The sequence below is a fragment of the Schistocerca nitens genome, unplaced genomic scaffold, assembly GCF_023898315.1.
Source record: "Schistocerca nitens isolate TAMUIC-IGC-003100 unplaced genomic scaffold, iqSchNite1.1 HiC_scaffold_468, whole genome shotgun sequence".
Lineage (NCBI taxonomy): Eukaryota > Metazoa > Arthropoda > Insecta > Orthoptera > Acrididae > Schistocerca > Schistocerca nitens.
In genome coordinates this window covers 4624770-4640357 of record NW_026046001.1, presented here as the reverse complement: position 1 = coordinate 4640357, position 15588 = coordinate 4624770, and the positions used below count along the sequence as shown (strand labels likewise).

At 28.5% G+C, this 15588-nt stretch overlaps 2 protein-coding genes across 2 annotated transcripts; both read right to left on the bottom strand.

The window, feature by feature from the left end:
* Positions 1-185: 185 nt before the first annotated feature.
* Positions 186-5176, bottom strand: LOC126232268 (repetitive organellar protein-like). The gene is made up of 10 exons (XM_049942556.1): positions 5165-5176; positions 4863-5109; positions 4522-4821; positions 3636-3801; positions 2845-2959; positions 2261-2396; positions 1902-2147; positions 1471-1840; positions 619-753; positions 186-333 (listed from the first exon to the last, which is right to left on the bottom strand). Exons 1-10 carry the CDS (start codon positions 5174-5176, stop codon positions 186-188), a joined length of 1875 nt encoding a protein of 624 aa, XP_049798513.1.
* Positions 5177-7663: 2487 nt separating this feature from the next.
* LOC126232267 (structural maintenance of chromosomes protein 2-like) lies at positions 7664-15416 on the bottom strand. Its single transcript, XM_049942555.1, has 15 exons — positions 15355-15416; positions 14987-15173; positions 14602-14893; positions 14071-14440; positions 13237-13343; positions 12352-12838; positions 11555-11674; positions 10808-11242; positions 10193-10265; positions 9775-10088; positions 9461-9576; positions 8984-9179; positions 8541-8707; positions 8136-8419; positions 7664-7834 (listed from the first exon to the last, which is right to left on the bottom strand). Exons 1-15 carry the CDS (start codon positions 15414-15416, stop codon positions 7664-7666), a joined length of 3381 nt encoding a protein of 1126 aa, XP_049798512.1.
* Positions 15417-15588: the final 172 nt, after the last annotated feature.

Here is a 15588-nt window from a genome sequence, read left to right as displayed (position 1 = left end):
ACGAGGACTCACAGTCCAATATACTTTTAATTCTTTTTTACTTTATGGACCCACCAACTATTGGTGATGGTATTTTGTCTTTTTAGTACGTTTAATTTCGCGACATAGATTTTACAACCTGATGATGAGAGCATTGTCTCTCGAAACGCGTTGTTAAAATATATATAAAAAATCGCGGTTGAATGCTAAATGTGATAACCATCTTTTCGATACTTTTCGATATCTTTTCGGTACTTTTCGATATCTTTTCGGTACTTTTCGATATCTTTTCGGTACTTTTCGATATCTTTCCGGTACTTTTCGATATCTTTTCGGTACTTTTCGATACCTTTTCTATACTTATCGATATATCGATACTTATCGATATATCGATACTTATCGATGTATCGATACTTATCGATATATCGATACTTTGCGATATATCGATACTTATCGATATATCGATACTTTGCGATATATCGATACTTATCGATATATCGATACTTATCGATATATCGATACTTTTCGATATATCGATACTTTTCGGTATATCGATACTTTTCGATATATCAATACTTTTCGATATATCGATAGTTTTCGATGTATCGATACTTATCGATATATCGGATATATCGATACTTATCGATATATCGATACTTTTCGATATATCGATACTTTTCGATATATCGATACTTTTCGATATCTTTTCGATACTTTTCGATCTTTTCGATACTTTTCGATATCTTTTCGATACTTTTCGATATCTTTTCGATACTTTTCATTATATATCGATACATTTTATTATATATCGATACTTATCTTTATATATCGATACTTATCATTATATATCGATACTTATCATTATATATCGATACTTATCATTATATATCGATACTTATCATTATATATCGATACTTTTCATTATATATCGATACTTTTCATTATATATCGATAGTTTTCCTTATATATCGATACTTTTCCTTATATATAGATACTTTTCGATATATATCAATACTTTTCGATATATATCGATACTATTCGATATATATCGATACTTTTCGATATCTTTTCGGTACTTTTCGATATCTTATCGGTACTTTTCGATATCTTATCGATACTTATCGATATATCGATACTTATCGATATATCGATACTTTTCGATATATCGATACTTTTCGATATATCGATACTTTTCGATATATCGATACTTATCGATATATCGGATATATCGATACTTTTCGATATATCGATACTTTTCTATATATCGATACTTTTCGATAAATCGATACTTCTCGATATAACGATACTTTTCGATATATCGATACTTTTCGATAAATCGATACTTCTCGATATATCGATACTTATCGATATATCGATACTTTTAATATATATCGATACTTTTCGATATATCGATACTTATCGATATATCGATACTTATCGATATATCGATACTTATCGATACAGCGATACTTTTCGATATCTTTTCGATACTTTTCGATATCTTTACGATACTTTTCGATATCTTTTCGATACTTTTCGATATCTTTTCGATACTTTTCGATATCTTTTCGGTACTTGTCGATATCTTTTCGGTACTTGTCGATATCTTTTCGGTACTTGTCGATATCTTTTCGGTACTTGTCGATATCTTTTCGGTACTTTTCGATAACTTTTCGGTACTTTTCGAAATCTTTTCGGTACTTTTCGATATCTTTTCGGTACTTTTCGATATCTTTTCGGTACTTTTCGATATCTTTTCGGTACTTTTCGATATCTTTCCGGTTCTTTTCGATATCTTTTCGGTACTTTTCGATATCTTTTCGGTACTTTTCGATATCTTTTCGGTACTTATATATCGATACTTATCATTATATATCGATACTTATCATTATATATCGATACTTTTCATTATATATCGATACTTTTAATTATATATCGATACTTTTCATTATATATAGATACTTTTCGATATATATAGATACTTTTCGATATATATAGATACTTTTCGATATATATAGATACTTTTCGATATCTTTTCGATACTTTTCGATATCTTTTCGATATCTTTTCGATACTTTTCGATACTTTTCGATACTTTTCGATATCTTTTCGATACTTATCGATATCTTTTCGATACTTATCTATATCTTTTCGATACTTATCGATATCTTTTTGTTACTTATCGATATCTTTTCGATACTTATCGATATCTTTTCGATACTTTTCATTATATATCGATACTTTTCATTATATATCGATACTTTTTATTATATATAGATACTTTTCATTATATATAGATACTTTTCGATATCTTTTCGATACTTTTCGATATCTTTTCGACTCTTTTCGATATCTTTTCGGTACTTTTCGATATATCGGTACTTATCGATATATCGGTACTTTTCGATAAATCGATACTATTCGATATATCGATACTTTTCGATATATCGATACTTTTCGATATATCGATACTTTTCGATATATCGATACTTTTCGATATATCGATACTTATCGATACATCGATACTTATCGATATATCGATACTTATCGATATATCGACACTTATCGATATATCGATACTTATCGATATATCGATACTTATCGATATATCGATACTTATCGATATATCGATACTTATCGACTCTTATCGATATAACGATACTTATCGATATATCGATACTTATCGATATATCGATACTTTTCGATATATCGATACTTTTCGATATATCGATACTTATCGATATATCGATACTTTTCGATATATCGATACTTTTCGATATATCGATACTTATCGATATATCGATACTTATCGATATATCGATACTTTTCGATATCTTTTCGATACTTTTCGATATCTTTTGGTACTTTTCGATATCTTTTCGGTACTTTTCGATATCTTTTCGGTACTTTTCGATATCTTTTCGGTACTTTTGGATATCTTTTCGGTACTTTTGGATATCTTTTCGGCACTTTTCGATATCTTTTCGATACTTTTCGATATCTTTTCGGTACTTTTCGATATATCGGTACTTTTCGATATATCGATACCTTACGATATATCGATACTTTTCGATAGATCGATACTTTTCGATATATCGATACTTATCGATATATCGATACTTATCGATATATCGATACTTATCGATATATCGATACTTATCGATATATGGATACTTATCGATACTTATCGATATATCGGTACTTATCGATATATCGATACTTATCGATATATCGATACTTATCGATATATCGATATATAGATACTTATCGATATATGGATACTTATCGATATATCGATACTTTTCGATATATCGATACTATTCGATATATCCATACTTATCGATATATCGATACTTTTCGATATTTCGATACTTCTCGATATATCGATACTTATCGATATATGGATACTTATCGATATATCGATACTTTTCGATATATCGATACTTATCGATATATCGATATTTTTCAATACATCGATATTGATATATTGATACTTTTCGATATATCGATACTTATCGATATATCGATACTTTTCGATACATCGATACTTATCGATATATCGATACTTATCGATATGTCGATACTTATCGATATATCGATACTTATCGATATGTCGATACTTATCGATATGTCGATACTTATCGATATATCGATACTTATCGACATATCGATACTTTTCGATATCTTTTCGATACTTTTCGATATCTTTTCGATACTTTTTGATATCTTTTCGATACTTTTCGATATCTTTTCGATACTTTTCATTATATTCGATACTTTTCATTATATATCGATACTTTTCATTATATATCGATACTTTTCCTTATATATCGATACTTTTCCTTATATATAGATACTTTTCGATATATATCGATGCTTTTCGATATATATCGATACTATTCGATATCTTTTCGATACTTTTCGATATCTTTTCGATACTTTTCGATATCTTTTCGGTACTTTTCGATATCTTCTCGGTACTTTTCGATATCTTTTCGGTACTTTTCGATATTTTTTCGGTACTTTTAGATATCTTTTCGGTACTTTTAGATATCTTTTCGGTACTTATCGATATCTTTTCGGTACTTATCGATATCTTTTCGGTACTTATCGATATCTTTTCGGTACTTTTCGATATATCGATATTTATCGATTTATCGATTCTTTTCGATATATCGATACTTTTCGATATATCGATACTTTTCGATATATCGATACTTCTTGATATATCGATACTATTAGACATATCGATACTTTTCGATATATCGATACTTTTCGATAGATCGATACTTATCGATATATCGATACTTTTCGATACATCGATATTTTTCGATATATCGATACTTTTCGATATATCGATACTTATCGATATATCGATACTATTCGATACATCGATACTTTTCGATATATCGATACTTATCGATATATCGATACTTTTCGATGTATCGATACTTATCGATATATCGATACTTTTCGATACATCGATACTTTTCGATATATCGATACTTATCGATATATCGATACTTTTCGATATATCGATACTTTTCGATATATCGATATTTTTCGATATTTTTTCGGTACTTTTCGATATCTTTTCGATACTTTTCGATATCTTTTCGATACTTTTCGATATCTTTTCGATATCTTTTCGATACTTTTCGATGTCTTTTCGATACTTTTCGATATCTTTTCGATACTTTTCGATATCTTTTCGATACTTATCTATAAAATTTCGATACTTATCGATATCTTTTGGATACTTCTCGATATCTTTTCGATACTTATCGATATCTTTTCGATACTTATCGATATCTTTTCGATACTTTTCATTATATATCGATACTTTTCATTATATATCGATACTTTTTATTATATATAGATACTTTTCATTATATATAAATACTTATCGATATCTTTTCGATACTTATCGATATCTTTTCGATACTTTTCGAAAATTTTTCGGTACTTTTCGATATCTTTTCGGTACTTTTCGATATCTTTTCGGTACTTTTCGATATCTTTTCGGTACTTTTGGATATCTTTTCGGTACTTTTCGATATCTTTTCGGTACTTTTCGATATCTTTTCGATACTTTTCGATATCTTTTCGGTACTTTTCGATATATCGGTACTTTTCGATATATCGATACTTTACGATATATCGATTCTTTACGATATATCGATACTTTTCGATACATCGATACTTTTCGATATATCGATACTTATCGATATATCGATACTTATCGACATATCGATACTTATCGATATATCGATACTTATCGATATATCGATACTTATCGGTATATCGATACTTATCGATACTTATCGATATATCGATACTTATCTATATATCGGTACTTTTCGATATATCGGTACTTTTCGATATATCGATACTTATCGATATAATGATACTATTCGATATATCGATACTATTCGATATATCGATACATTTCGATATCTTTTCGATACTTTTCGATATCATTTCGATACTTTTCGATATCTTTTGGATACTTTTCGATATCTTTTCGATACTTTTCCATATCTTTTCGGTACTTTTCGATATCTTTTCGGTACTTTTCGATATCTTTTCGGTACTTTTCGATATCTTTCCGGTACTTTTCGATATCTTTTCGGTACTTTTCGATACCTTTTCTATACTTATCGATATATCGATACTTATCGATATATCGATACTTATCGATGTATCGATACTTATCGATATATCGATACTTTGCGATATATCGATACTTATCGATATATCGATACTTATCGATATATCGATACTTTTCGATATATCGATACTTTTCGGTATATCGATACTTTTCGATATATCAATACTTTTCGATATATCGATAGTTTTCGATATATCGATACTTATCGATATATCGGATATATCGATACTTATCGATATATCGATACTTTTCGATATATCGATACTTTTCGATATATCGATACTTTTCGATATCTTTTCGATACTTTTCGATCTTTATGATACTTTTCGATATCTTTTCGATACTTTTCGATATCTTTTCGATACTTTTCGATATCTTTTCGATACTTTTCATTATATATCGATACATTTTATTATATATCGATACTTATCTTTATATATCGATACTTATCATTATATATCGATACTTATCATTATATATCGATACTTATCATTATATATCCATACTTATCATTATATATCGATACTTTTCATTATATATCGATACTTTTCATTATATATCGATAGTTTTCCTTATATATCGATACTTTTCCTTATATATAGATACTTTTCGATATATATCAATACTTTTAGATATATATCGATACTATTCGATATATATCGATACTTTTCGATATCTTTTCGGTACTTTTCGATATCTTATCGGTACTTTTCGATATCTTATCGATACTTATCGATATATCGATACTTATCGATATATCAATACTTTTCGATATATCGATACTTTTCGATATATCGATACTTTTCGATATATCGATAGTTTTCGATACATCGATACTTATCGATATATCGGATATATCGATACTTTTCGATATATCGATACTTTTCTATATATCGATACTTTTCGATAAATCGATACTTCTCGATATATCGATACTTTTCGATATATCGATACTTTTCGATAAATCGATACTTCTCGATATATCGATACTTATGGGTATATCGATACTTTTCGATATATCGATACTTTTCGATATATCGATACTTATCGATATATCGATACTTATCGATATATCGATACTTATCGATACATCGATACTTTTCGATATCTTTTCGATACTTTTCGATATCTTTACGATACTTTTCGATATCTTTTCGATACTTTTCGACATCTTTTCGATACTTTTCGAAAATTTTTCGGTACTTTTCGATATCTTTTCGGTACTTTTCGATATCTTTTCGGTACTTTTAGATATCTTTTCGGTACTTTTGGATATCTTTTCGGTACTTTTCGATATCTTTTTGGTACTTTTCGATTATCGGTACTTTTCGATATATCGATACTTTACGATATATCGATTCTTTACGATATATCGATACTTTTCGATATATCGATACTTTTCGATATATCGATACTTATCGATATATCGATACTTATCGACATATCGATACTTATCGATATATCGATACTTATCGATATATCGATACTTATCGATATATCGATACTTATCGGTATATCGATACTTATCGATACTTATCGATATATCGATACTTATCGATATATCGGTACTTTTCGATATATCGGTACTTTTCGATATATCGATACTTATCGATATAATGATACTATTCGATATATCGATACTATTCGATATATCGATACATTTCGATATCTTTTCGATACTTTTCGATATCATTTCGATACTTTTCGATATCTTTTCGATATCTTTTCGATATGATATAATCCATTATGGAGTCAAGGTAGCAGTTGTCGTTATACTGGTTATCACATTTAGCATTCAACCGCGATTTTTTATATATATTTTAACAAGACGAGGACCCACAGTCCAATATACTTTTAATTCTTTTTTACTTTATGGACCCACCAACTATTGGTGATGGTATTTTGTCTTTTTAGTACGTTTAATTTCGCGACATAGATTTTACAACCTGATGATGAGAGCATTGTCTCTCGAAACGCGTTGTTAAAATATATATAAAAAATCGCGGTTGAATGCTAAATGTGATAACCATCTTTTCGATACTTTTCGATATCTTTTCGGTACTTTTCGATATCTTTTCGGTACTTTTCGATATCTTTTCGGTACTTTTCGATATCTTTCCGGTACTTTTCGATATCATTTCGGTACTTTTCGATACCTTTTCTATACTTATCGATATATCGATACTTATCGATATATCGATACTTATCGATGTATCGATACTTATCGATATATCGATACTTTGCGATATATCGATACTTATCGATATATCGATACTTATCGATATATCGATACTTTTCGATATATCGATACTTTTCGGTATATCGATACTTTTCGATATATCAATACTTTTCGATATATCGATAGTTTTCGATATATCGATACTTATCGATATATCGGATATATCGATACTTATCGATATATCGATACTTTTCGATATATCGATACTTTTCGATATATCGATACTTTTCGATATCTTTTCGATACTTTTCGATCTTTATGATACTTTTCGATATCTTTTCGGTACTTTTCGATAACTTTTCGGTACTTTTCGATATCTTTTCGGTACTTTTCGAAATCTTTTCGGTACTTTTCGAAATCTTTTCGGTACTTTTCGATATCTTTTCGGTACTTTTCGATATCTTTTCGGTACTTTTCGATATCTTTTCGGTACTTTTCTATATCTTTCCGGTTCTTTTCGATATCTTTTCGGTACTTTTCGATATCTTTTCGGTACTTTTCGATATCTTTTCGGTACTTATATATCGATACTTATCATTATATATCGATACTTATCATTATATATCGATACTTTTCATTATATATCGATACATTTAATTATATATCGATACTTTTCATTATATATAGATACTTTTCGATATATATAGATACTTTTCGATATATATAGATACTTTTCGATATCTTTTCGATACTTTTCGATATCTTTTCGATATCTTTTCGATACTTTTCGATGTCTTTTCGATACTTTTCGATATCTTTTCGGTACTTTTCGATCTCTTTTCGGTACTTTTGGATATCTTTTCGGCACTTTTCGATATCTTTTCGATACTTTTCGATATCTTTTCGGTACTTTTCGATATATCGGTACTTTTCGATATATCGATACTTTACGATATATCGATACTTTTCGATATATCGATACTTATCGATATATCGATACTTATCGATATATCGATACTTATCGATATATCGATACTTATCGATACTTATCGATATATCGGTACTTATCGATATATCGGTACTTTTCGATATATCGGTACTTTTCGATATATCGATACTTATCGATATATCGATACTTATCGATATATCGATACTTTTCGATATATCGATACTTTTCGATATCTTTTCGATACTTTTCGATATCATTTCGATACTTTTCGATATCTTTTCGATACTTTTCGATATCTTTTCGATACTTTTTGATATCTTTTCGATACTTTTCGATATCTTTTCGGTACTTTTCGATATCTTTTCGGTACTTATCGATATCTTTTCGGTACTTATCGATATCTTTTCGATACGTATCGATATATCGATACTTATCGATATATCGATACTTTTCGATATATCGATACTTTTCGATATCTTATCGATACTTATCGATATATCGATTCTTTTCGATATATCGATACTTTTCGATATATCGATTTTTTTCGTTATATCGATACTTTTCGATATATCGATACTTTTCGATATATCGATACTTCTCGATATATCGATACTTATCGATATATCGATACTAATCGATACATCGATACTTATCGATATCTTTTCTTCGATCTTTTCGATACTTTTCGATATCTTTTCGATATCTTTTCGATACTTTTCGATATCTTTTCGATACTTTTCGATAACTTTTCGATACTTTTCGATATCTTTTCGATACTTTTCGATAACTTTTCGATATCTTTTTGAAACTTATCTATATCTTTTCGATACTTTTCACATTATATATCGATACTTTTCATTATATATCGATACTTTTTATTATATATAGATACTTTTCATTATATATAGACACTTTTCGATATCTTTTCGATACTTTTCGATATCTTTTCGATACTTTTCGATATCTTTTCGATACTTTTCGATATTATATCGCTACTTTTCGATATCTTTTCGATACTTTTCGATATCTTTTCGATACTTTTCGATATCTTTTCGGTACTTTTCGATATCTTTTCGATACTTTTCGATATCTTTTCGATACTTTTCGATAACTTTTCGATACTTTTCGATATCTTTTCGATACTTTTCGATAACTTTTCGATACTTTTCGATGTCTTTTCGATACTTTTCGATATCTTTTTGAAACTTATCTATATCTTTTCGATACTTATCGATATCTTTTCGATACTTATCGATATCTTTTCGATACTTATCGATATCTTTTCGAATCTTATCGATATCTTTTCGATACTTTTCACATTATATATCGATACTTTTCATTATATATCGATACTTTTTATTATATATAGATACTTTTCATTATATATAGACACTTTTCGATATCTTTTCGATACTTTTCGATATCTTTTCGATACTTTTCGATATCTTTTCGATACTTTTCGATATCTTTTCGATACTTTTCGATATCTTTTCGGTACTTTTCGATATATCGGTACTTATCGATATATCGGTACTTTTCGATATATCGATACTTTTCGATATATCGATACTTTTCGATATATCGATACTTTTCGATATATCGATACTTTTCGATACATCGATACTTTTCGATATATCGATACTTTTCGATACATCGATACTTATCGATATATCGATACTTATCGATACTTATCGATATATCGGTACTTATCGATATATCGATACTTATCGATATATCGATACTTATCGATATATCGATATATAGATACTTATCGATATATGGATACTTATCGATATATCGATACTTTTCGATATATCGATACTATTCGATATATCCATACTTATCGATATATCGATACTTTTCGGCATATCGATACTTTTCGATATATCGATACTTATCGATATATCGATACTTATCGATATATCGATACTTTTCGACATATTGATACTTTTCGATATATCGATACTTTTCGTTATCTTTTCGATACTTTTCGATATCTTTGCGATACTTTTCGATATCTTTTCAATACTTTTCGATATCTTTTCGATACTTTTCGATATCTTTTCGGTACTTTTCGATATCTTCTCGGTACTTGTCGATATCTTTTCGGTACTTGTCGATATCTTTTCGGTACTTGTCGATATCTTTTTGGTACTTTTCGATATCTTTTCGGTACTTTTCGATATCTTTTCGGTACTTTTCGATATCTTTACGGTAATTTTCGATATCTTTTCGGTACTTTTCGATATCTTTTCGGTACTTTTCGATATCTTTTCGGTACTTTTCGAAATCTTTTCGGTACTTTTCGATATCTTTTCGGTACTTTTCGATATCTTTTCGGTACTTTTCGATATCTTTTCGGTACTTTTCGATATCTTTTCGGTACTTTTCGATATCTTTTCGGTACTTTTCGATATCATTCCGGTACTTATCGATATCTTTTCGGTACTTTTCGATATCTTTTCTGTACTTACCGATATATCGATACTTATCGATATATCGATACTTTGCGATATATCGATACTTATCGATATATCGAAACTTATCGATATATCGATACTAATCGATATATCGATACTTATCGATATATCGATACTTATCGATATATCGATACTTATCGATATATCGATACTTATCGATATATCGATACTTATCGATATATCGATACTTATCGATATATCGATAATTATCGATATATCGATACTTATAGATATATCGATACTTATAGATATATCGATACTTTTCGATATATCGATACTTATCGATATATCGATACTTTTCGATATATCGATACTTTTCGATATCTTTTCGATACTTTTCGATCTTTATGATACTTTTCGATATCTTTTCGATACTTTTCGATATCTTTTCGATACTTTTCGATATCTTTTCGATACTTTTCATTATATATCGATACAATTTATTATATATCGATACTTATCTTTATATATCGATACTTATCATTATATATCGATACTTATCATTATATATCGATACTTATCATTATATATCGATACTTATCATTATGTATCGATACTTTTCATTATATATCGATACTTTTCATTATATATCGATAGTTTTCCTTATATATCGATACTTTTCCTTATATATAGATACTTTTCGATATATATCAATACTTTTCGATATATATCGATACTATTCGATATATATCGATACTTTTCGATATCTTTTCGGTACTTTTCGATATCTTATCGGTACTTTTCGATATCTTATCGATACTTATCGATATATCGATACTTATCGATATATCGATACTTTTCGATATATCGATACTTTTCGATATATCGATACTTTTCGATATATCGATAGTTTTCGATATATCGATACTTATCGATATATCGGATATATCGATACTTTTCGATATATCGATACTTTTCTATATATCGATACTTTTCGATAAATCGATACTTCTCGATATATCGATACTTTTCGATATATCGATACTTTTCGATAAATCGATACTTCTCGATATATCGATACTTATCGATATATCGATACTTTTCGATATATCGATACTTTTCGATATATCGATACTTATCGATATATCGATACTTATCGATATATCGATACTTATCTATACATCGATACTTTTCGATATCTTTTCGATACTTTTCGATATCTTTACGATACTTTTCGATATCTTTTCGATACTTTTCGATATCTTTTCGATACTTTTCGATATCTTTTCGGTAATTTTCGAAATCTTTTCGGTACTTTTCGATATCTTTTCGGTACTTTTCGATATCTTTTCGGTACTTTTCGATATCTTTTCGGTACTTTTCGATATCTTTTCGGTACTTGTCGATATCTTTTCGGTACTTGTCGATATCTTTTCGGTACTTGTCGATATCTTTTCGGTACTTTTCGATAACTTTTCGGTACTTTTCGATATCTTTTCGGTACTTTTCGAAATCTTTTCGGTACTTTTCGAAATCTTTTCGGTACTTTTCGATATCTTTTCGGTACTTTTCGATATCTTTTCGGTACTTTTCGATATCTTTTCGGTACTTTTCGATATCTTTCCGGTTCTTTTCGATATCTTATCGATACTTATCGATATATCGATACTTTTCGATATTTCGATACTTTTCGATATATCGATACTTTTCGATATATCGATACTTTTCGATAAATCGATACTTTTCGATATATCGACACTTTTCGATATATCGATACTTTGCGATATATCGATACTTATCGATATATCGATACTTTGCGATATATCGATACTTATCGATATATCGATACTTTGCGATATATCGATACTTATCGATATATCGATACTTATCGATATATCGATACTTTTCGATATATCGATACTTTTCGGTATATCGATACTTTTCGATATATCAATACTTTTCGATATATCGATAGTTTTCGATGTATCGATACTTATCGATATATCGGATATATCGATACTTATCGATATATCGATACTTTTCGATATATCGATACTTTTCGATATATCGATACTTTTCGATATCTTTTCGATACTTTTCGATCTTTTCGATACTTTTCGATATCTTTTCGATACTTTTCGATATCTTTTCGATACTTTTCATTATATATCGATACATTTTATTATATATCGATACTTATCTTTATATATCGATACTTATCATTATATATCGATACTTATCATTATATATCGATACTTATCATTATATATCGATACTTATCATTATATATCGATACTTTTCATTATATATCGATACTTTTCATTATATATCGATAGTTTTCCTTATATATCGATACTTTTCCTTATATATAGATACTTTTCGATATATATCAATACTTTTCGATATATATCGATACTATTCGATATATATCGATACTTTTCGATATCTTTTCGGTACTTTTCGATATCTTATCGGTACTTTTCGATATCTTATCGATACTTATCGATATATCGATACTTATCGATATATCGATACTTTTCGATATATCGATACTTTTCGATATATCGATACTTTTCGATATATCGATACTTATCGATATATCGGATATATCGATACTTTTCGATATATCGATACTTTTCTATATATCGATACTTTTCGATAAATCGATACTTCTCGATATAACGATACTTTTCGATATATCGATACTTTTCGATAAATCGATACTTCTCGATATATCGATACTTATCGATATATCGATACTTTTAATATATATCGATACTTTTCGATATATCGATACTTATCGATATATCGATACTTATCGATATATCGATACTTATCGATACAGCGATACTTTTCGATATCTTTTCGATACTTTTCGATATCTTTACGATACTTTTCGATATCTTTTCGATACTTTTCGATATCTTTTCGATACTTTTCGATATCTTTTCGGTACTTGTCGATATCTTTTCGGTACTTGTCGATATCTTTTCGGTACTTGTCGATATCTTTTCGGTACTTGTCGATATCTTTTCGGTACTTTTCGATAACTTTTCGGTACTTTTCGAAATCTTTTCGGTACTTTTCGATATCTTTTCGGTACTTTTCGATATCTTTTCGGTACTTTTCGATATCTTTTCGGTACTTTTCGATATCTTTCCGGTTCTTTTCGATATCTTTTCGGTACTTTTCGATATCTTTTCGGTACTTTTCGATATCTTTTCGGTACTTATATATCGATACTTATCATTATATATCGATACTTATCATTATATATCGATACTTTTCATTATATATCGATACTTTTAATTATATATCGATACTTTTCATTATATATAGATACTTTTCGATATATATAGATACTTTTCGATATATATAGATACTTTTCGATATATATAGATACTTTTCGATATATATAGATACTTTTCGATATCTTTTCGATACTTTTCGATATCTTTTCGATACTTTTCGATATCTTTTCGATACTTTTCGATATCTTTTCGATACTTTTCGATAACTTTTCGATACTTTTCGATATCTTTTCGATACTTTTCGATAACTTTTCGATACTTTTCGATGTCTTTTCGATACTTTTCGATATCTTTTCGAAACTTATCTATATCTTTTCGATATTTATCGATATCTTTTCGATACTTATCGATATCTTTTCGATACTTATCGATATCTTTTCGATACTTTTCACATTATATATCGATACTTTTCATTATATATCGATACTTTTTATTATATATAGATACTTTTCATTATATATAGACACTTTTCGATACCTTTTCGATACTTTTCGATATCTTTTCGATACTTTTCGATATCTTTTCGATACTTTTCGATATTATATCGCTACTTTTCGATATCTTTTCGATACTTTTCGATATCTTTTCGGTACTTTTCGATATATCGGTACTTATCGATATATCGGTACTTTTCGATATATCGATACTTTTCGATATACCGATACTATTCGTTATATCGATACTTTTCGATATATCGATACTTTTCGATATATCGATACCTCTCGATATATCGATACTTATCGATATATCGATACTTTTCGATATATCGATACTTTTCGATATAATGATACTTTTCGATATATGGATACTTTTCGATACATCGATACTTATCGATATATCAATACTTTTCGATATATTGATACTTTTCGATATATCGATACTTCTCGTTATATCGATACTTCTCCATATTTCGATACTTATCGATATATCGATACTTATCGATATATCGATACTTATCGATATATCGATACTTATCGATATATCGATACTTATCGATATATCGATACTTATCGATATATCGATACTTTTCGATATATCGATACTTATCGATATATCGATACTTATCGATATATACTTAT

Bases quoted from the DNA above. Each gene is read 5' to 3' on its own strand.
- LOC126232268 (XM_049942556.1), bottom strand. The intron at 4,822-4,862 runs GTATCTATATAT...TATAATGAAAAG, and splicing joins GTATTTATATATAATGAAAA to TATCGATATATAATGAAAAG. The intron at 2,148-2,260 runs GTATCTATATAT...AGTAACAAAAAG, and splicing joins GTATCTATATATAATGAAAA to ATATCGATAAGTATCGAAAA.
- LOC126232267 (XM_049942555.1), bottom strand. From the start codon at position 15,416: ATGGAGAAGTATCGATATAACGAGAAGTATCGATATATCGAAAAGTAT. The intron at 12,839-13,236 runs GTATCGATATAT...AGTATCGATAAG, and splicing joins AAGTATCGATATATCGAAAA to ATATCGAAAAGAACCGGAAA. The intron at 11,243-11,554 runs GTATCGATATAT...CGGTAAGTACAG, and splicing joins AAGTATCGATATATCGAAAA to AAAAGATATCGAAAAGTACC.